At 40.2% G+C, this 23,854-nt stretch overlaps 1 protein-coding gene across 2 annotated transcripts; it reads right to left on the bottom strand.

The window, feature by feature from the left end:
- On the bottom strand, positions 1 to 22,683 carry LOC112156749 (protein EFR3 homolog B). 2 transcript variants are annotated; one of them, XM_024289080.2, is made up of 23 exons: positions 22,168 to 22,683; positions 21,508 to 21,792; positions 13,086 to 13,162; positions 12,867 to 12,994; positions 12,633 to 12,783; positions 10,665 to 10,786; positions 10,367 to 10,510; positions 10,187 to 10,279; positions 10,040 to 10,118; positions 8,091 to 8,226; positions 7,862 to 8,014; positions 7,042 to 7,153; positions 6,917 to 6,968; positions 6,671 to 6,843; positions 6,525 to 6,600; positions 6,292 to 6,453; positions 4,403 to 4,534; positions 4,255 to 4,322; positions 3,500 to 3,633; positions 3,296 to 3,387; positions 3,180 to 3,228; positions 3,001 to 3,104; positions 1 to 795 (listed from the first exon to the last, which is right to left on the bottom strand). In XM_024289080.2, exons 2-23 carry the CDS (start codon positions 21,776 to 21,778, stop codon positions 661 to 663), a joined length of 2,643 nt encoding a protein of 880 aa, XP_024144848.1. In that variant the 5' UTR covers positions 21,779 to 21,792; positions 22,168 to 22,683; the 3' UTR covers positions 1 to 660. The 2 variants fall into 2 exon arrangements, with proteins under 2 accessions (XP_024144848.1, XP_024144847.1); XM_024289079.2 differs by having other exon boundaries at positions 10,187 to 10,282; positions 22,168 to 22,682.
- Positions 22,684 to 23,854: the final 1,171 nt, after the last annotated feature.

The following is a 23,854-nucleotide window of genomic DNA, read 5'->3' as shown; positions in this document are numbered from 1 at the left end:
TTCACATAACACAATTTCCAAATTACATTTGATGAATTTTAAACAGAATAAAGTTATTTATTGGCAAACACAAACACTGATGAAACACTGATTTAAAGAAAGTTTAATAATGCTTGATGAGAGGCATCTCGTTCTGAAAGCTGTGGGTTCAATACATGCTTTATTTACAAATACAAGGTTGTACTAAAGGTTTACAAGCTCTGGACGGTGAAAGGATGCAGAGGTTGATTCTGGTGAGCAATTCGGGTTTAATAAATGTATTTTAAGGTCCAAAAAACTAAAATGCTGGAATATTTCCTGCAAGAGGAGCAGGACTGTTTGGTGGATCAGCTTACATGATGCAGTTTTATTCATTTTTTGCAATTCTGTGTGACTTTTGAATGTAAGCTGCCACCTGATTGGTCAGAAAACACAATTTTAATTCCATCAAATATCATCATAATTCTACACAAAAAAAAATGAAAGAAATGTGAAAAAAAACTATCTGAAATGAATGTTTTCCTTTAGTTTTCAGTTTATGTTTGATTCTTCAACTTTTTTTTCTCAAAGAGTTCTAGATAAAAACGATAAATCACAGTGAAAGAGCACATCCTTCCTCTCTAAAAACAATCGACGGCTCCCTGAGATACAAGCGTCTCATAACTTCTCCTGGATGTTTAACTAATACACGCAGAGGTCTGGAAACTTCATTTCATAGACGGGTACGGAGCGAGGAGGAGACAGTCCAGACGGAGACGGGGGAGGACGGATGATCAGTTCGAAGACTCGGTTTAGTTTGGACTGGAGCTGCGACGTCTGCAGAGAGAACACAATCGTCAGTCAAACGTTTGACTTTTGCTCAAACGCTTAGTTCAAAAATGCGTTAAACGTGGGTTCTTGAACGTGTTCACACTGGATAATCCGGGAGGGGCTTCTCCTTTCTCTCTCTCTTTTTTTTTTTTTTTTTTTTTTAACTTTTAACTAGCGCATGTTGAGATAGAGTGGTCATCCACCAATCACTCACCACTCCACCCACCTGGACAAGTCATCAGTGAACAAGACTGTAGATCAGAGGTCAGCAACCTTTAACAGTAAAAGAGCCATTTGGGCTCGTTTTCTACTGATCAAAACCTAGAAGGAGCCGTATATTTACCTTTTACCTTTAATAGAAGCCAAATTCGCGAAAAATCTAGCTTGTTGCTTTTAATTATTAGCTGAATACCAAATTAGCATAACATTTCTCAGTAAATTAAATCAACCAAAAATGTTAGCAGGTTGCTAAAAGAAAACTCTAAATTAGCACTAAAACTCCAGTAGATAACAAATTAGCCAAAAATGTTAGCTTATATTGCTAAAATATTAGCTAAACTCAAAATTAGCATAAAAAACTAGCTTGTTGTTTAATTACTAGCTGAACCTCAAATTCCTCAGTAAACTAAATAAGTCGAACATTTTAGCATGTTGCTAAAATAGAAGCTAAATTCTAAATCATCCCAGAAAATCTTCACTAGATAACAAATTAGCTGAAAACATCAAGATTTGTTTCTAAAACATTAGCTAAACTCCAAATTAGCCTAAAACCTCCAGTGGAGAAAAAACTAGCAAAAAACGTTAGCATGTTGCTAAAATAGAAGCTAAACTCTAAATCGTCCCAGAAAATCTTCACTAGATAACAAATTAGCTGAAAACATCAAGATTTGTTTCTAAAACATTAGCTAAACTCCAAATTAGCCTAAAACCTCCAGTGGAGAAAAAACTAGCAAAAAACGTTAGCATGTTGCTAAAATAGAAGCTAGACTCTAAATTTTATGAAAATTACTATTATTTTATCTTTCAGAGAGCCACTATGGAGAGATAAAAGAGCCACATGTGGGTCTGGAGCCGCAGGTTGCAGAGCCCCGCTGTAGACCCACTCCAAGTTTCTGCTTGTGAGTGTTGTGTTAGGGGGGCTGATTAGAGGGTTTAACTGGAAGCCTATGGAGAATCTTAAACCTTGATGTTGGGGGAAACTCCAAAGACACCAGTAGCTTTGTAGTATTGCTAAATAATAGTATTTAAAGGCTATGCCACACTGCTGTTAAGTAGAATTTGCACAATCTTGCAATTATGAAGCCCAATGAGGAAACTTTTGTCAAACTGGACTATATAAATAAAATTGAATTGAATCTTCTCATTGTCCACGTATGTAATTTTGGTCTTCTGTGATACATGAATTAAATGTGTAGTTCATAAGTGTGTGTGGTTCTTTTTTCAAGATGTATACAAATTTGTGGCTTTCAATGCTTGTTTGGGTAAGTCCATGTATGTCGAACGAACTTTTATATCGCTTATATGGCACACATATCACCCCAAAATTATGTAATTGACATATAAATCAGTAATAATATATAAACAGCACAATCATTTCGCATGATATTGTATGAGGGCATATAAATCGTTCACTCCTCCCTTATACCAGTCTATACCAGGGGTCTTCAACTAAATTTCAAAGAGGTCCAGTTGTCTTGAAATGATGGTCCGAAAAAAAAATAAAGTCTAAATATTCAGTGTAGTATATCTTTAAGCAGCAGTTGGAGGCACTTTTTCTTTCTGTAGTTTTCCTTTAATTAAACTCACCTGGAAAACTAATCATCATAGGTGTCTGAGATTGATTTCAGTGATCCAAAGAACCTCTAGACACGATATCATCCGTGAGTTTCATTGAAAAACAAAGAATTCTATATTTTTGACACTTAAATACAATTTGGAGAATAATTTGGAATACACTGTAGAGCCCAAAAACAGTCATAGAACAGTTTTAAACCCCAAATATACTCGCTTACATAGACCTTTCATCAGTAGTGGTCGCTTGAACGTCAACGCCAAGGTCTGTGTGAACGCATAAGACTGAAGGACATCTGTAGAGCTGAGGTTTGCCTCATGGTGAAATAAAATCTCCATATTTGTTCTCAACAACCATGAGGAACTCTTAAATCTAGACACTAGAGACGTCTCAACCCCTGCTTGGAGTTCAGTCCTCACCCTGGCTCCACAGTGAGCGGCTATTTCCTCAAAAGGTGCGGTCTGGAACCTCTCCACCACCTGCATCCTTTTCCTCTCCTCCTCTTCTGCAATCCCTCTATCGTCTGCAAAGAGCCGAAATCCACATCAACACATTCACCAGCAAACAGATGCACTGAAGGTGTGGATTCACATCTCACCAACGGCACTCTTCAGCGTCTCAAAGGTGATCTGCTCACTCGGAGGTTTCTGCAGATCGAGGACAGAAGCATGAACTCGAGCACACATCAACAGGAAGACAGGTGGAGAGACAGACCTGTGCAGCGTCAGCAGGACAGTTCAGCTCCATGTCTATCTGCAAAGAGACGGCGTCCACGATGCTCTTCCTCCTGGACAGACGGTCCTCATCTGCAGCGCAAACCAACTATTCAAAGCTCTACCAGAATCTTTTGATTTTTTTTTTTTCACAGGAGTTCCACCAGGACGCGTCCTGGGCCCACTTTTGATTGCAATAGCTAACCTGTCAGCTCAGGTGTGTACGGCGTGTTGACGCGTTCAGAATGAGCGCTGTAGCTGCTTCCCGCCAGAGCCTCGCAGATTTTGGAGGCCCGAAAGAGAATGGTTTCATCCAACTTCAGCTCTTTTTCAGGAATCCTGGTAAACACACAAACACACACACTGTAAACACACTTCAGTGCAGATCTACTTTAAAAAATTCAAATGAAAGATAATTACAATAGAATAGAATAGAACTTTATTGATCCCATAACAGAGAAATTGATTTGTTTCGGTTGTTTTATGAAACGGATCTAAATGCAAATTTATGGATCTAAATGATCTAAAAATGTAATTATATAAAGTATAAAATAAGGTCAAAAATATAGAAATAAAAAATATAGAACATTCCATGTTTTATGCACACCCTGGGATGTAAAAAGATCAACTCTACGTGCAATTGTGTGCACTTTTTATACAAATTCAATCACTTTTCTGAAGATGTTTGCATCAAACATAAATCCATGTTAACCACGACATAAATGTGTTCATTGTAGATATTTTTATTTTAATAATTGCTTTTTTAATACTCATCAGCTTATGTTTTCTATTGCTCACTATAGATAAAAAAATACTCAAAAAAATCTTGTTTTTTTATGTTTTATGAGTCAAAAACCACATTCTACCTTAATACTCAATAGTTGTGTATGGAATGGGACAACTGTGATGTGCACATTTTAGGTTTTAAATATAGGGCACATCACTTTTTGTTTTTGTTACCTGGGTTTTTCGCACAAAATGTGGTCGGGCAGCAGGTATGGAGCCTCCTTCTGACGAGTCTCTGTGACCTGCACCCCACACACAACAAATACATTTTAACTGTGAGGTGAACAGTAACTTCCTGTTTTTCTAAAACCTGTCTGCTCACCTCTGAGACGTGGTGGCGGAGTGCTGGAGGCGGCCCGAGCTGTGACAGCAGGTTGAGGGAGGCGGAGCAGACGGCATGAACGCCGCAGCGGTTGAACACCGACAAGTTTTCCTGACCGGACAGCGCCAGTTCCTGCACAACCAATATAAAATAGATGTTTATTCATTTAAAAAGTGTTATATTTGCTCCCTTGTGTACTGCCGCTTTAACGAGACGGAGGAGTCTGAGAGCTTGAGTGGTTCCAGGAGCTAAGCTTTATGGGGCTAATGTCCCTGGCTGGGTCTCCCATGGTAGACAGGATCAAAGTGATGAGCCAGACCAAGAGTGTTAAAGAACTCCTTAATGAGAACAGATAACCAAAATCCAATGGCATCACCTGGATTGGCGTCACTGTGGCCCTACCCTAGAACCAGGGTTGGAGCTTGCAGGCAAGCGTCTGGTGGTCAGGGCTCTTCACATGGCCCCTAGTGCCCGGAGTGATGATGTTGGATCACTCTTCTTTGGGCCTACCACCTATAGGAGAGCTCAAAAGGGGCCAGTCCAATGTGGATTGGGTTTCAGTCAAAGGCAGGTGCCTCAGCGGCCTAACCCGGGTCACGCAATTTAGCTTTTCGGATTTGGAATATCGCCTCACTGGGAGGGAAGCAGACTGAGCTTGTGGGGCAGGTGTATCTAGCCAGAGATACTGGACAAGCTGATGGACAACCCAAAAATAACAAATCCAGGAGTGCAGACAGGGGTTTAAATAATCTGGAGGGAACACAAATAAGAAAAGAGGCTGAGAAAACATCTTCGGATTAAGACTCTAGGATAACGTAGACTTTGGGACAATGAAGACACTGGGACACTGGTTCAGGAACGTAGACTTGAGGACATAAAATTGAGGACATTGGGACAGAAGTCAGTTCAGGAAGCGATGACTCAGGCAAGTTGGCTCAGGTGAGAAAGTTCCATAGATTGTATAATCACTGGACGGCACAACTCCTCCCCCCCTTCGTGTTTCAAATTGGAAGTACCTTGAGAGGTTCCAAGAAGCCAAAATCCCATAGACTTCTAAAGAGAAATAAGGAGCTGTTACTCAGTCATTTTACTTGTCAGAATAACCATTTACTTTATAAACATTTACTTCTCCTCTCCTGTATTCTTAATCATTTATTTTTCATTTAGTTCTCCATGCCTCTGTTTGGTGCAGTGCAATTCCTGTGTTGTCCCTTTTTCCCACTCCATTCCGGGAGAGAATCAGGTGGCTCGTCTGTTCTCCTGTTCTTGGCAGTGGACCATGCCCCTGGCTCTTCTTAGAGCAGTCGAGATTCCAGATCCCAGGTGGATCGTCTGTGCTCCTGTCATCTGTCACCGATTCTGTTCATAGTCATAATAGTTCATAGTCCCCCTCTATGGACAGAATGTCTTGGTGCAGCCAGGGGTCTGGTTTATGGACCACAGGATTTTTTCTGCTCCTTGCAGATGATGTTGTCTTATTGGCTTCATCGAACCAGGACCTCCAGCATGTATTGGACCAGTTTACGGCCAAGTGTGAAGTGGCTGGAATTAGAGTCAGCACAACCAAGTCGTAGGCCGTGTTCTCGACCAGAAAAAGCTTCTGCTGTTCCTCATTGAGAGGAGCTAATTGAGGTGGCTCGGGCATCTGGTCCAGATACCTCCTGGACGCCTCCCTGGGGAGGTGTTTCGGGAATGTCCCACTGGGAGAAGACCCCAGAGAAGACCCGCTTGAGACTGCCTGGGAACGCCTCTGCCAAGAGGAACTGCAGGGATTGGCCAGGAAGAAGGAAGTCTGAGCATCTAGCTTAAACTGCTGCTGCTGCATTGCAGTAAGGGGAAGAAAGTGAATTATGAATGTATGCTATAATTACCTGGATGAGTCCTCTCACCTGCATAGCCAGAACCAGTCGAATGAGATCCACCAGCACCTCCTCGTTGGCCAGCTCCACTCCGAGAACGGCCATCAGGGTGAAGAGCGCCCGGTAGTGGTTGTGTCCACTGCTCTCCTCCTTACAGGCTAGAAAGACGTGTCTGTAGAGGCGCTGAGCGTGCTGCACAAACAAAAAGGCCTCAAGGAAAGCCTCAAGAGTCAGTGCCTCATCAGGAGATACCGTGCACTCACCTTCCTCATGAACAGATTGTCCTGTCGAGAGCACGCGTCCTCCCTCAGCTCCAGAGCCGACACCTCCAGCACTGCACTGTGGATGCACAACCGTCCAGGTCAGGCGCATTTTAACGCATCACAGGTCTTTTGATCAAATAAGCAACCTAGTCGAGATGAGCCTGCAGGCGTTGTGGCGGCGGTCGATGAGCGATGTGAGGATGGACAAAACCAGCAGACGGATTTCAGGATCCTCCATCAGAGTGAAGGACAGCAGAGGCTCCAGGAAGGAGGAGGGCAGCGCCGTCAGCAGGTTGTTGCTCTCGTAACGCTCCGAAACCTGAGGAGTGGAGAGATCCCGAGTGAATGTGGAGGATCTGGAGAACAACTAGAGGTCAACAAAGGCTTCTCACCTGGAGGAGAGACTTGAGGAGCATCACCTGAATCATCCTGCTGCCTTCAAACCTGAGACGACAAAACAAAGACTAACAACTATCTTTCGGTGCGGACTGATAACGTGAGCAGGAGTGGGCGGTACCCGGCGTTGGGCGACCCCAGGGCAGGGTAGATGCCAGGAACGGGAATCTTTCCCATGATAAAGAGCATGACCTCTGACCTCTGGTAAACAGGAAGAGTGTTGGCAAAAGATCCTGCAAACCAAAAGAGTTGCATACTTTGATATACAAGGATGTCAAGCATTCAACTATGCTACAGGACTTTTGTGCTTCTACAAATAATTATTTTAATAGTCGACTAATCGGGTCACGCGCAAACTGGATGTCAAGCACACATCTTAACCATCATTAGCTTTAAACTAACTAAAAACTAGATATATAGCATTATCTGTAGTAATGCTAGTGTGAATGTTCTAAGATTTGGCTGCTATTGCTGATGGCTGAAGATGCTGAAATTGATAAATAAATAAAATATAAAATAATAAAACATTAATTTAATGCCAAAGCCTAAGTTAGCCAAAATAGTTAGCATGCAGGTAACATATTAGCTGAATTCCAAAATAGCCAAAAAAAACTGAATTAGCCTAAATAGTTATGTGCCGTAGTTGGAATGTTAGCAAAACTCCAAATTAGCCTAAAAAACAGGAAAAAATCCTAAATTAGCCAGAATAGTTAGCCTGTAGCTGAAATATTAGCTAAACTACAAAATAGCTTAAAAAACCTTAATAAATGCCAAAACAGCCCAAAAAGCTAGCATAATGCCATTATAACTTTTAACTTTACACTCCAACTCCATATAATATAAAGTAACGACTAATCAACACTTAAATTTGTCGTAGACTATTTTAATAGTCGATTAGTCGTCGATTAGTTGACTGATCGTGGCAGCCTTACAAGACTCACCAATGGTTTTGATGACAGCGTCCTGCAACATCTTCTCTTCGGATGAGGTGGTTCTGTGCATCCCGGCGTTGTCGTAGTAACCAGTCAGCTGGTAGTCGACGCTCTGCCTGAGCTGCCGAAGTAAGGTGTTAAACACCTCCAACACAGTGGGACCTGCAGGAGGACACAAAGCTCCAGCATCCCGAGAAAACACCGCTACGGCGGATTCTGGAGCGTTCATAAGACTGACCCACAGATCCAGCAGCTTCTATGACGGCAGCTTCAGACAGAACCTCCACGATCCCCGCCCGGACCGATGCTGGACTCTTGCTATTGGCGTCCAGGTGACCCAGCAGCTGCTGGATGACCAGATGGGAGTGCTGGGACTGACCACAATCATGACCAATAACGTTAGTGAGAATTTTGACTAAATCTTATAAAATATTCATACTCACTGACACATCTAAAGCCCTAGTCATAAGGTGGGTTGATCTGTACTGGTGCTGTGGGTTTTTGGGGCTGCACAGATGTGTCTTGCAGTACCCTTAAAAATCGTACGACCACCTTAAAGGAGGCTGTGAAAATGGAACGTCCCATTGTTGTGCGTGTATCATAGTGTATCATAAAGTATTCATAAGTTGAATAAAAGTTTTTAATTAAACAGTTGGATTCCCCTGGTCCACACCAGTTCAAAGTCAGATGCTAGCGCCAGGAGAGGGAGTCCGCCAGGGAGGGTCCCCTGCCATGATTGGGAGCCTCCAGATTGGAGCCACTGCTAGGGACATCCGCGAGAAGGGCTAAACCCGTATCCAGAGTCACATCTGCGACCCGCCTTCTGCGGGGTGGTGTCTAGTGCCCCGCAGAAGGCGGGTCGCGGAGGTTGAGACCCAACCTCCGGTCAGGGCGAGCCAGAAAAGGGGAGTGGTAGTCGTCGGTATAGACTGGTGGAGGGGTGAAAATCCACTAGACATATATGGAACATGTGTGGAACACTGTGGAAAGCCACAAATTGGTGTATGCATCTAACAAAAATCACACAATTGCGTAAGATTTACTTAATAATTGCATGTAAACTACGTAACTGTAAACCAAAAATTCGGAATAACTCAAAACCGTATAAATACCCATTGTCTGAAACTACTATACTATACTATACTATACTATACTTTACTATACTATACTATACTATTACTGTAATATACTCATGTTTTACTTATGTGAGGTGATTCAAATATCAAAACCTGTACATACTCTTGATACTTTACATTGAACAAACCACAAAGTTTTCCATATTTACAGCTCAGAGAGCCTGACTGCTAAAGGATTGACCAAAACTACAACGCGCTTGGTTTACCGATATAACGTAGTTTGAGTCTTTTAAAAGCAACACATTCTAACCCCCAACTCGTCATATTGGGGCAAACGATTCGGGCCCCCTCCACATCACTTTTTGATCATTTGGATGTCCCCCAATTTGTCCTTTTTTGATGTCCTGGCTGTTGCCATTAAATTATGGATCCCCAACCTTCCGGCCAGGAACCAGAATCAGAATCCACCCAAACCCAGTAACAGTACCTCAACCCTATCCTGACACTGGACCACATGCTGTACTGGGCGGGAACTGCACACAAAGCGGAAGCAGTATCAGACTTGAACCAGTACCAGGTTAAGGTTAGGGTAGCGGTAACAAATATTTAAAATTTTTAATTTTGGCTAAAATATATAGAGAAGAAATCAATGCAGAAGATGCATCGAGATTTATCAAACATGACACAGAATTGCAGTTGTTGTTTTACCTCTACAGTATATTTACGTCTGAAAGAAAGACTCTAAGTAACCAAACTTCACTCACACTTGGTTGCATCCATTGCTACGAAGAGACAATCCAGTGACAGGTTAGTGAAGGAGTGCATAGTATCAGCAGTAAATAACATTAAAGCTTATTAGTTTTCCATTGCGATATTATCGGCATTAGGATGAGTTAAAGGCTTAAGTGGAACCAGGAAGTGACATTATTTATTCTGTTCAATATAAATCAAGGGTATGTCTCCCGGAAATAACCCTGCTGAAGTGAAGTGTTTTTCACTAATATCTCTCTTTCATGTCTGTATTCTATTTTATTCTTTACCCTCCATGACAAAAAAACCATAGCAGTACCATGTTTACACACTGCTTTTTACCATGTTATATAATACTAACCTGAATAGAGTACATTATAATTTGAAAGCAGCGAACTGCGAATCCTCGTCCCTCCCACAGACTGTGGCTGTCCAGGTGCCTGAAAACAACAGTTTTACTTCATCTATACTTTTTAGCACGATCTTGTTCAAAGGGGGTGTGTCTCACATGAGCACTGGTCTGATGGCGTTGTTGATGTGTCCATAGGCGGCTCGGCCGAGCAGCTCCCTGAAGCAAACCTCCGTCTGTTCTGCAGGAGAACTGCTGCACACAAACAAACGCCACAAACGTTTCGCTCCTTGGATAATTGCGTACCGCCAGGTTGCCGTCTATTGGCCTCCTTGCTACCTGTTGCCATGTGGTTGTAGGTTGACCAGCAGGGCGGGCACAATCTGCTCCATGTGGCGAGACTCCCAAATGTTAACCTGAAGCTCGTCGTCCACCGTTTTCCTGACGACGCCCTGCAGGCCGCGGATCCCAGACACGCGGATCCTGAACAAACAGTCATTTCTTGATTTTTATTTTTTTCTTAAAACTTAAAAATGATTAAGTTAGAATCCATAATGTTCTTTAAAACTCTAATTTCAGGTGAGTTGAGCCATATAGAGAAATGAAGATTGGGAAAGCAACAATACTATAGACTGACTTGAGTTTGGTGTTGGGGTCGTGGTGGTCAGAGTGACACATCTCACTGAAGCGAGACACGAAGAAGTCGTAGCTGCGATGGTATGAAGGCGTGTCCTCCTCAATGTTGGCAAACTTCACAAACTACATGAAAAAAACAAACAAGACCATTTTAATCCTATAAACCTTAAAAAATAGGCGAAGAAGGAAAAAAAAGTTTAAAGAAATATAGAAATACTGCTGTAGTGGGATGTTAAAAAGCAGGAGAGAGGGATGTGAGTTACATGTTGGAACCGGATAATCCCGCTGTTCTAAATGCACTGATAATCCCTGCGATGGTGGTGGTAAATGTACTTATGCTGCAAATCTTTCAGAAGAAGAAACGTGGCTCAGTATATTTTATTTCAATAATTTTCTTTAAAAAACGAGTCCGGTTGCAATCTGAGGGACGCTGAATGTAAAACTATCCTAATTTCTATACTATATATACAGTATATATATACAGTATATATATATATTTATATATATATGTGTGTGTGTGTGTGGGTGTGTGTGTGTGTGTGTTTGTGTATGTATATACAGAGAACAGCGTAATCTATATATTTACAGACATAAGGATACATATATAATGCTGTTATGTATCTATATATATATATATATACACACACACACACACACATATATATATCCTGTACACGTGGATAGGTACATATATTTACAACATGTATAAAACAAAATCATATACATATATATATATATATATATATATATAAGAGTACATACAACAGCAACAAATATATATTTACAGACATTTGTATACATATATAGTGCTATTGTGTACATGCACACACATACACACACACACACCCCCACAAACATGTATACATATATATATATATATATATATATATATATATGTATATACATACGACAGCGTCATATATATATATTTAAAGACATATGTATACAATACATGTATAATGCTGTTGTGTATAAATACACAGACACACACATACTCGTGTATATATATATATATATATATATATATATATCGTAGAAGTGTATATGTACATATGTTTACAATATATATAATTATATAGACACTCTTGTGCATTTTTATTGTAAGCATATATATCTTTATATAAATCTAAATACAATGGCATAATAAACATATATGTCATATATATATATATATATATATATATACATCTAAGGGTCTAGATAGTCTTCTAGGAGTTAGAGAATAGTGAAAGACTCCAGTCATAGCCAATACAGGTTCAAAGTGTTTGAGCAACGTAATAACCATTGACTTTATAAGAGAACTGGACCGAGTGAGTGTAACGTCACCCATAGAAAAGGACTTGTCTTCTGACTACAAAGAAATAAAATCAATTCAGTCGCCATTTTTTCAAACGCATGCCGCCATGTTGGACCCAAACATCTGCACTAAAGCAGTGATTAGTCTGAGTTTTGATATGAGTATTCGTTTCTATAGTAACCACTCTCTCCAATCAGGAATTCGCTTGTTGGGAGGCCACACCTCTTTCACTTGAAAGTGAGGGCGGGAGAATCTTTCAATCAAATGTTTCAAAAGTTCAATTGGGGAATACCCACTTTTATTGAGGCATCTGATTGGTCAGTTTATAAATTGAATAAATTTCACTACAGAAAAAATATTTGAAAAAGTTAAGATTAGCTAAAACGTGTTTAAAAAAAGTTATCAGATCTAGAATGGTTATACTGACAAATAGAATGACTGAGTAATAGCTGCTTATTTCTATGTAGAAGTCTTTGGGATTTTGCCTTCTTGAAACCCCTTACTGTTTGGAATGTGAGGGGGGAGGGGTCACTCAGTCCAGTTTTCTTATACAGTCAATGGTAAAACCCAACTGAGGGGTGGGGAATCTTAATAGCTCTTAACTCTGAAAATGACCTCTCCTTCAGAAGCAATAAGCGTTTTTAGCCTTTGACCTTATTGGTGCTAACTTACCGAGTTCGTGGCGAGGATGTGGAGGTGTGGCTTGTCAGCCTCCAGCAGCAGACGCAGCGTACTGAGGAAGCTCTCCACCAGCAGGTTGATGCTCTGGCAGTGACAGGCCAGCAGAAGCTGCTCCATGGCCTCCATGGCTATGCTGACATACCTGAAACACAGCCGTTAGCCGTGGTCTGCTAACAGTTTTAGGCTCTTCTCGACTTTAATATATATCAGTGTCAAGGCTCTGACCCGTAGCGGTGGCGGTTCAGCTCTCTGGTCAGACGCTCCGACAGGTACGCAGCAATTCGGTCCAGTTTTTCCGGAGCAGATAGAGCGAAGAAGGTTAGCTTCTCCATGTTTGCCTTTACTAGCCCATCCTGTTTAAATGAAAAAAGTCACAACAGCAGGTTCCTTTAAGCGATTTTTTTCTAAAAATTTGTCCGATAGGACTTTTAAATGTGCTTTTACCTCGGGGTCTTCTGGGAAAATGTTGTCAACTAGCCGCTTGTAGCGAGGACGTAGCGCCCAGCAGCAACCACAAAGACCTGCAAAAAGGAGAAAAAAATATCAATTTGTTAGTTTGACATCAACACAGAAGTTTTCAGCAATGTAATTTTGGTTTAAAATACAGCTCACCAATAGTACGGATAAATAAGACATGTTAAAACATTTTTAAAACAATGTTGCTAATGCTAAAAATAAAACTTATTGAAAATGGTGAGTTTTTCACCCAACATGAGTTTGTTTTAATTCAAAACTTAGAGACCCACTCCAATGTAAATGGTGTTTTTAAAATATATATTTAGCATATTTTATCATGATAGAGGACATAAATAAAAGAATTTAAGATTAAAACTGCATTTCTGTTTTTCTTTCTTGAAATCATGTTAGATCAGAAGTAGACGAAACCAATTAACTGCCACTTTACATCTCTTATATATTTTCCGAGAAAAAAGTGGTAACCAAACAGTAAATCAACTCTTTATGTCTGTTGACCTCTATAACTGAGGCTTTAAAAGTGCTGCCTGTTGGTTACATTTATGACAAATTACAATAAATTTGTTTAGTTCTTGAAAATATAATCAAAAACCGTCTGTGTGCTGCCCCCTACAGGTTGAATCGAGGCATTACAGTTTAATTTCATGATTGGTTAAACCATCTGAGTCTCACTTCATGATTGGCAGCTCCAGTAATGGTAACAGTCCTGTTCCCCAACCTCTCTCTGACAGGATTTTCACATTTCGTCTGTGGGTGGAGTCAGCCTCCATCTTCTCTGTTTGGTTACCCTTTAACCCTTTACATTTATGCAATTTAATGTCATAAATTTACAACTTTTAATCTTGTAATATTACTTTTTAAATGGTTTTTGGTGGTCCTAATTGAGTTGTAACCAAAAATTGACATATTTTGCAAAACTGCAAAAGAAACACTATTTTTTCTAATCAAATAAGTCACGTGACCAACAACTGTACTGCGCAGCGAGCGCTCCAAGAGGTCTCACGGCATCACACAATTTGTCAAAAGTTGAGCGTGTCATATAGAATTGTTGGATCCACAGCTCCTCTGTAAAATCACCAACCACGATTTCCCAAAATCTCTTCATCCGTAGCTGCTCCCACACAGCTTGTCACTCCACGGCCTGAATGAGACGCCGACATCTCCTTTGATAGGTGATGATGAGCCCTAGTGCTGTGAATTATAATTTAATGAAAACTGTCATTTTTAGAATTTCAATAGTTCTGCGCATATTCACACATGTGTAATGACCGCCCTCAACTCAGAGGCAAATTTCTACTGCAAAGATGGAACACATGTCTTAAAAAACGACACAGGCTCTTTGATTTTGGCTACAAAACTGCTTAATCATTAATACACCACTGGGAGCCATTTTCAAATAAATAATAATGTAGTGTGACCAGTTTACATGCTAGTGTGACGACTTTAAAGTAAACTGACTTTTTGCTACATTTTGCTGCTGAAGATCTTAAATTATTCACAGTTTTTCTTAATCAAACCTATTTTGTACTAACTAAATCTGAGAAGTTAGAAAGGTTGTGGATGCAGAAGATAGAAAACATGTAAAACCTCCAGAATGGTTAAAACTTTTCGTCCTGAAGATGGCAGCGTTGCATCTGTGGAGTTTTGCCTTGAACTTTCAACACTGCTTTTTTTCAATCTTGCTATTTGAGGGATTAAAACCCACAAGAGATCCAGCACTGTTCAATGACAACACTGTCGGTCTTTTTGTGAGGACTATCCAAAGCGCAATGAAGGTTCTAGACTTCATCAAGACCCTCCATCTGGCTCTAATAAAACATCTAAACCCTAAAGTTAGGATCCCACAACGTCTTCTCGTTCATCCTCAAAATGGACCTCCCAGTGACTCACCGACGAGCATTAATGCAGTGAACAAAGCAGCAGCAGCAGCATTAGCACTGCCTTAAAGGTTAATCCTGCAGCGGCTTGTTGCATAATGTCCTCATATTGTGAGTTCTTTAGTCAAAAGAGCTTAAAGAGTCCACACTGGTCATTGGTTTTTTCCAACTATTATAAACTCTACATTTACCTTGCTTTTTTGTTTTTAATTACTTCTTAATAGTTGGAATTTAGGTGTTCGGTTAGCACTAGATGGCATCACTTCGAATCCTGGCTGAAACTTTTCTGGGTGGAATTGCATGTTTTTCTTGTACATTTGTGGGTTTTCTCCGTTTTTTTTACAATCTAAAATCATGCTTCATAGGTTTTAGGTGCTGGGATAGGCTCCAGCAACCTCGTGACCAAGGGCGGATGGATGAATTTATACGCTATGAGTTTGTTTGTTTCTACATATTTATGTGGAACTTTTTGTTGCTTTACTGTAATCACTTGTCATATTTAAATCTCCAGTCTTTCTCTAATCCACAATTTTCATACATTTACCTAAGCTTCTTATGTTTTGAATATTATTATTCTATTCATATTATTAATATTACATGTTTAACTGGTGCATGTATTCATGTGGGGGAGGGAGGGAGGGATATGGGGCTTCTGAAATGGAACTTTGTGCTACAGGCTGATTGATTCAGAGAAATGTGGGTTGTTGGACGGATCAATACTTTTTTTTAAATCTAAAAGAATATGTTAGGCTCTCACACACAGCATAAAAGAAGTAAATAAAAAAGCACCCAAACCCTCTACTGCGCCTCCTGTTGACCTTTACCTCCACCTCCTTTGAAGGGACAATTGAACAGTCTTGTGGTCCCAATAAGGATTCCTTGAACCTTTCAGTGGATGAACTCCATGTCAAACAGCTGCTATGTAAATTTTGTGCATATTGTATGGATGAAAATTGGTCATACCTGAAAGTTGTGGTCTTTTACATTCATTTCTCACAGATATATCTTGAATGAACCACATTAAAACTGTGGAAGAAGTACAAATAAGCCACTTAAGGAACACGTTTACCCGAACGTCATTGAATTTCTTCACTTTGACATTCAGAGCACCGGGGAGAAACCACATTGCGTCAGCACCCGCCGCTGACCCTCGCTATCCTTTGTTTTATTAACAGGCAGATTCCCTTGGTCCACACCAGTTCTTGTGCCAGCCGAGGCAGCCCGCCACGGAGGACTCCCTCTGACAGGGATGTGGCCCATACCCTAACCCTTGCCTGGTCCGCGTCTGGAACTGGGCCCAGAACCGACTGTCCAGTACTGACAGTCCACTACCGGGTTAAGGATAGGGTTACCGCTCTCAGTACCGGACTGGTACCAGTTTGAGGCCCGGAGGTTGGGGAGCCTTAATTTAATTGGACCTAAAAAAGCGACGAGTTAGAGACACCCGAAACGTCAATTTTTGAAGTGGAGGGTCCTTGAGCAATGTCATGTGACAACTTGGGAATCAGAATGTGTTGCAATATGTTACCAGCACTAGATAAGATCGGCCATTAATTACAAAAATATAAGATAATCTGGAGGACCGGAACCGGCCCAAGGGCCTTGACTTTGACATGTGCCCTACTCGCTATAGACTGGTAGAGGGGGGAAAGATTGGCCACTATATATACTGAACCGTGCGTGATTATTGTGCTTTATATTTTTAATTTATTACTAATTTGTGTGTCAATTACATAATTTTCACGTGATATGTTCACTGTATACGATAAAAAAGTTTTACATCGGTGGTACATGCATGAAAAGTCCGTTAGACATATATGGAAGGGGCCTTGGGAAGCCACAAATTTGCATCTCACACATTTCTGTAAGATTTACGCAACAACTCTGCATAAACTACATAAAATACGCATAAACTGCATATTTCTCAACCGACCAAAAACTTTGAACAGCTCAAAACCAAATCCACGTAAAGACCCACCGGCCGAAACCGTTGACGGACATCTGCACACATCGACGACTGACGAACGCAAGAACCATGTATGGATTATCATGCATGTTTCACGAAAAATCAAAACTTCTTACTTGAAAAATGCACGAATTGTACATAGTAGCAGTTTGACATAGTCTCACAGGATGAGTGCTCTAGAACCTTCCAGATCATCCTGTCCTATCCTTTGCCTGACCATTGACTTTATAAAAGAACTGAACCGAGAAAATGACTTACTTTATAATCCAACAATTCAGTCGACTTTTCTTTTTTTTTTTGTTTTGCAATTTGGACGACACCATATTGAAACCGGAAATGTAGACTTAGTATTATTATTATTATTTTTAGCTATTTCTTGTGCGCTAAAACTCATTTTCCTGATCAGTCCACCTTAAATGACTTTTTAAAAGCATATTTTAAACTAGTTTAATTATTTTGTTGCAAGTATTTTCTTTTTCCGACTTCCTCTACAAGGTTTGACCGTTGTTTTATCCGTCCTTTACCCTCACAGCAGAGCTGTGCCTTCAGTTCTCTGGACATATTAGTCCTTAGTTGACCATTCCACGTCCTGTACTCACTAACACTAATAGTTGTTCACCTCAGGCCGGGCCTTAGGCTGCATGGCGCCCTAGGCGAAAAGCAGATTCGGCGCCCCCTGCAGGTACTTTAATTCGGATGTCCCAGCTAGGGCTAAGATACTGACTACACCAACATTTAGCCAATATTCAAGAGGAAACTAGGGGGATTTCAACTGTCAAAGGTGTTGAGAAAAAAAAATACTAGTCATTCAGTAAAATTTGTCTTTTTCCACCAAAATGCAGTGAATTTCCAAGCAATTTTATTTAAGTAAAACAGACAAACCTCTACTTTTAGCCGATGTTTCCTCCTCTTCCTTTTTTCACCCTCAAAGTTTTAAAGAAGCACTAAAAGCGGCAACACTCCACACACCTCTCCTCCCCTAACCCAGCTTAGACAGCAGTAGAATCAGGAAGGGAGGGGCGCTGCACTGCAGTGTTGTTGATAACATTGAAATTTTGAGTTATTTTATCTATGTCTTTTTATTATTACTATATAAATAATATTATTATAATTTATAATAAAATAATATACAATCATTTTAATTTGGTGCCCCCTCCAGCGGCCTAGGTGACCTATGGGCGGCCGCCTAGGGCGCCTATGCCCGGGCCTGGCCCTGGATCACCTTTAGGTGTAACCTCTACAGTCAATCAGCTTTCACTGAACCATAAATACAATTTGGCAGAGAAAGTTTTACGCTGATGATACAACCCTTTTTTCAAAATTTTATTCAAACAAAATGTCAGTACAATATTTAGTACAATACTTGAGACATTCTAGAAACAGAAAAAAGGTGTAATATAAAACAGAGATAGTAAATAAAAGAAATCAGAAGTAATAAACGTCTCATTTTTTTGTTAATTTCGTATTGTATATTCTTAATTTTTATATAGAGGCTAATTTAAGATCTGTGTCTTTAAAATTTTTTAAAAGGGAGATTTTTTTTCTGACCATATTCTTATCAATATAATATTTTATATATAATATTCAGCCAAAATTACAATAAGGTTAATTATATATGCTTCATTGAGGTGAAAAATGGAATCATTAAACATAAATAAAATCATGTGTTTAGATAAATAAATTTGCATGCCCTTCCAAACCACAGACACAACAGAGCAATCTACAAAAGATACAACTCTTCATCCAGGCTGGGGACGGGCACGGGGAAACCCAGAGCCGGGCCCCCTGGTGGCTGTTCGCTCTCTTGTTACTTTCAAACTACGATCAATCCCACTTCCTTTGCTCTTATTTTGCTCTTATTTTGTAAAAACAAAAATTTTCACTGCGATTTATTTTGAAATTCTTGTACGGAAACATATTTGTCTTTATTAACCAGGAGTTTCAACTAATTAAATCCATGAATAAAAACATTTTAAACACTTTCATGTATTTATTTTCAAGAGAAACAAACATTTCTGTATTTAATAAAAGATTTAATGAACATTTCCACTTTTGATAAGTGGAAATCACTATGAAAAGAGAGTCAAAAGTGATTTTTTCATTTATAAAAAACAAATGAATGGATAGAAACTCGAGAAATTAAAGCATTTCTATTTTTTTGTACCCATAATGAACTCTTTTCTTTGTGTTTTTTTTTCTTAATTTGAACTGACAGAGCAACATTTTCCATTATTTAGCAATAAAAGTCTTTGAATTACCTCTTTTAGACTCCATTTGTATCTATTTGTATAACAATCACAGACAAGCGTTGAAGTAAAGTCCCACAAATCCTCTCGTTTCCTCTGATAATAATTTAACAGAAAGGACAAATGACATTGTCTTATAACATTTTAGCCGCTAAGCCGCCGCCACTAACAACTTTTTCTCCATTTAATACGACTATGACATGTAAAAAGGATAAAGGATGAAACATCATCTTACCATACATAAGGACGACTTGTGCAGCTCACATCCACGCCGTCATGTCCATCATACACATGCACGCATCTCTGTTTAATCCTGGCATGGCCCCGCCCCCTCCTCTCCTTCTTTCTGCAGGCTTTCCTCTGCCGCTAGATTAGATTTGTTGGAGCAAACCTTTCACATTAAGGGTTTGATTTTATTGTCGTTGCTTTGACTCTTAACCTGAGGTTGCGCTTTTTCAGTGTTTAACAGTCTGGCGTGACGGAATGAGGTCTTAATGTTGTCACTGAGTCTGAGAGCGGCGAGATTCTTGAGTGTGAGTGTGATCCAGGCCATGTGCAGCAGCTCAGCGCCCTGTAATCTGCTCTGGATTTATTCATCATCCCAGGAAAAAAAAAAAAAAAAAAAAACTGCAGAAAATATATCAGAAATCTGCAGACCTGGAATGCTGGATGGTCTGTTCTTTAACGGAAAAAAGGTTTTTTACTGCTAATGCTGCCAGAAAAAACATGTGGACTTTTTTTTACTTACTGTCTGACTGATCAGAGCTTTTCTGACTGTTTCTGAAACCAAGCAGAGATCCTGTATAGTATTTATTACTCTGGCTATATCAATCAATAACATCACACCAATCACAGAAAACAAAAATAAGTCAATTTTCTCAGCGGAATTTGTTGTTTGATATAAAAAAAATATATTTTAAAATAGTTTTATCAGTTTTAGACAAGTGACAAGAATTTTTATAATCGAAGTGGATGGATGGATGGATGGATGGATGGATGGATGGATGGATGGATGGATGGATGGATGGGGATGGATGGACGGATGGTAAATTGGATGTATGGTTGGTTAATTGGATGGATGGATGGATGGATGGATGGATGGTTGGATGGTTACTTGAATGGATGGAAGGATGGTTACTTGAATGGATGGATGGTTAATTGGATGGATGGATGGATGGTTACTTGGATGGATGGATGGATGGTTACTTGAATGGATGGATGGTTAATTGGATGGATTGATGGTTAATTGGATGGATGGATGGATGGATGGTTACTTGAATGGATGGATGGTTAATTGGATGGATGGATGGTTACTTGAATGGATTGATGGTTAATTGGATGGATGGTTAATTAGATGGATGGATGGTTACTTGAATGGATGGATGGTTAATTGGATGGATGGATGGATGGATGGATTGATGGATGGATGGATGGATGGATGGATGGATGGATGGATGGATCGGTGGATGGATAGTTCATTGGGAGGGTGATGGCTAATTGGATGGATGGATTGTTTAATTAGTTGAATAGCTAATTGGATGGATGGATTGTTTAATTAGTTGAATAGTTAATTGGGTGGATAGATGGATGGATGGATGGATGGATGGATGGAGGGATGGATGGATGGATGGATACTTACAAGGATGGTCAATTGGATGGATGATCAGTCGTTTTTGGCTTGAGACAGCTGATATCCCATAATCCCTTTAGTTTACATGCGGTTCCACTAGCTTACAGCCTTTCACAACCATAACCAAACATTATCAGTTCAACAAAAATGGCGAGCGATATCTGAGCTATCCAGACGTACAGTTATGATCCAGATTCCATACATGCAACCATTTTTCTGCAAGCGGATGTATCAGAATGGAGCGAAACACCGTGCTCGTGTTCCACCACAAATAGATCTGATTTCAAGTTATACTTTCCCATCTAAATCCTGATACATAACAATTTGAATACTTCATGAATGTCCTCCATCATGAGACAAATGCTACAAGAGCATGTTTAGAAACACAGTTTTCGTCAGCGTGGGTCTTTAACGAGGCTGGTTTCAATTGTTCTCAGTGAAATAGTCTTTCTGATGATTACAAAACAGCTTTTGGCACTCGTCCTGAGGCCAGAATTAAGAACCCTGACCCCTAATTCATGGAGGAGATTTAGTTTCTGGAGAACCAGAGAAGGTGGAAAGAACAGAACCATTTTTGTTTAGACTGAAACTCTTTGACCCCATCCTGGATGATCATCAGACCAGGATCTGAGATGATCTCGTTCGATCGCGACTCCCAAATTCCCGCCGTTACCTGAAGCTGTCTGATGGTCGAACACGGAGCAGCAGCCCTCCAGCAGCCGGCGAGGAGCCTGGGGGACGGTCGGCATGGCGATGACCCTGGACAACGTGACCCCCCTGGGCAGGCTGGGTATGGTGACCCCTCGGGGCAGGCTGGGAAGGGCGGGCATGGTGATGCCTCTGGGGAGGCTGGGAGGGTTGACCCCTCGGGGCAGCGAGCTGAGCAGCGCGGGCATGGTCACGCCCCGCGGCAGGCTGGGAAAACTGGGGAGAGAGCCCGGCATCGTCCTCGGAGAAGCTGGAGGAACGGAGAAGGTGAGAGGAGAGCATGAAGGGAAAACCTCCTCCTCCTCCTCCTTTTCTCCCCGCATTCCTCTGAACATTAACTCCTGCACCTCCTCATCACCAAACATTTTGGTACAATTTTTACAAAAGTGAAACAATTTCCAAAAATAAAACAATATTATCTTATCCAGATTCAAAGAAAATGATCAAAATAATTTCAAAATGGCACCAAATCCCTTTAAGTTTAACAAAATCAGAACATTTTACAATAAAAACCGACTTTTTACTTTCTTTTTTATAAAAACTTAAAAAAACAAACCAAAAAATGTCAACAATACAGTTTTCTGCACACATCCAGATGCGTAAAGAGGATCCTCCTCCTTCCTACCTGCTCCTGCTGCTGCTCTCCTGCTCGGCTCTCCTGCAGCTGCTTCTCCTCCCAGATCAACAGATGCTTATGTAACACCAGCCGGGCGCGTGCGGCCCGCAGCGCCGTCAGGATCGATGGCTGTGATCGATGCGCGGCTCTGCGCGCGGCCGGGACCGCCCATCACATCACGGAGCCTGGAGTTCCGCTGCAGTGCAGGAGCAACTCCACTCAAGTATTTAAAGTTTTATAAGCTGCTGCACACATTTCCTCTTGATTCTGCTTCAGGACGAAGGGATCCCTCTGCTGGATGATCTGGAGCACTGCAGCTGCAGAGATGAACATCTGTTTGGGAAGGAGACCCCAACATGACTTCAAATATAACAAATTGTTCTGGAAATGGAATAAAAATTCATAAATTGTTCCCACAAATATGTATTTTGGGTACACAAATTACTATTTTCTGCACACAATTTGCTATTCTGTAGTCACAAATTAGTATTTTATTTACATTTTGTGCACACAATACAAACATTTGTGTGCACAAGATACTAACTCGTGCAAACTTGAGACTGACTTGTGCCGCAAAATGCTAACTTGTACGCACAAGTTAGCATTTTGTGCACAAAACAGTAATCTGTAAGCACAATATAATAACTCGTGCATACAAGATGCAAACTTATACTCGCAAAATGCTAACTCAAGTGGACAAAATGCTACTTGTATGCACACGATACCAATTTGTGTGTAAAGATAATAGATAATGATTGTAAGATAATCATTTTTTGCGTACAAGATACTAACTTGTGCACACAAGATAGTAATTTGTCCACACAATTATGCCCACCAGATATTTGTGTGCACAAGATAAAACTCAAAGATACAAACTGGTACTCACAAATGCTAAGCTAGCCTTCTGGCTAATTCTGGCTTTTTTAAAACCATGTGTTTTCTTTTAAATACATAAATAAAATATTAACTGTGTGCACACAAGTTAGCCTTTTGTGAAAGGAAGATACTAATTTGTGCGTACAAGATAGTAACTTGTTCATGCAAGATACTAACCTGTATCCAAAGATACTAACTTGTGCATGCAAGTTAGCATTTTGTGTTTACTGGATACTAATTTGTGTGACAAATTAATTATCCTGAAATAGATGCTAGCACATTTTAGCATTTTGTGCATACAAGATACACATTTTGTGTTCAAGATAGTAACTTGTGGGCACAAGATACCAATTTGAAGGAGCCATTTTTTTTTTTTTTTAAATGTCATGTCCAGGGATCCGTAGTTTCCCCCTGTAGGCTCTAAAGGAGGAAATCAAGAATGCTTTGGAACAAGTATCAATAGAAGAAATTGACCTTTAACTGAGAATTTAAATGTTTTGTGTGTGAATGTTTAAATTCATTGTCAAACGATCTTAATCAAATCAAACTTTCTTGCTGCAAACAGCACACCTGTTTGGCCTTAGGTTGAAAGTCAAGTATTGTCGGATTTTTAGAGTTTTTCCAACAGTGTGAGATAAATAGTAAAGTTTCTGAAGATCAATTTAATGTAAAATATCTAAAAATATCCGGAGCTGTAGGGTTATTCTGTCATTTTTAAAATAGCTTTGGAGCAGCTGATGTTTCATTGAGGAACTCTAGAGGGAAACCCTGTAGAAGATTTAGAGACCACAACAAACAACAACTATTGGCTACATTAAAA

This window comes from Oryzias melastigma, linkage group LG2 (assembly GCF_002922805.2).
Source record: "Oryzias melastigma strain HK-1 linkage group LG2, ASM292280v2, whole genome shotgun sequence".
Taxonomy (NCBI): domain Eukaryota; kingdom Metazoa; phylum Chordata; class Actinopteri; order Beloniformes; family Adrianichthyidae; genus Oryzias; species Oryzias melastigma.
This window is presented reverse-complemented; position numbering and strand designations above follow the sequence as displayed.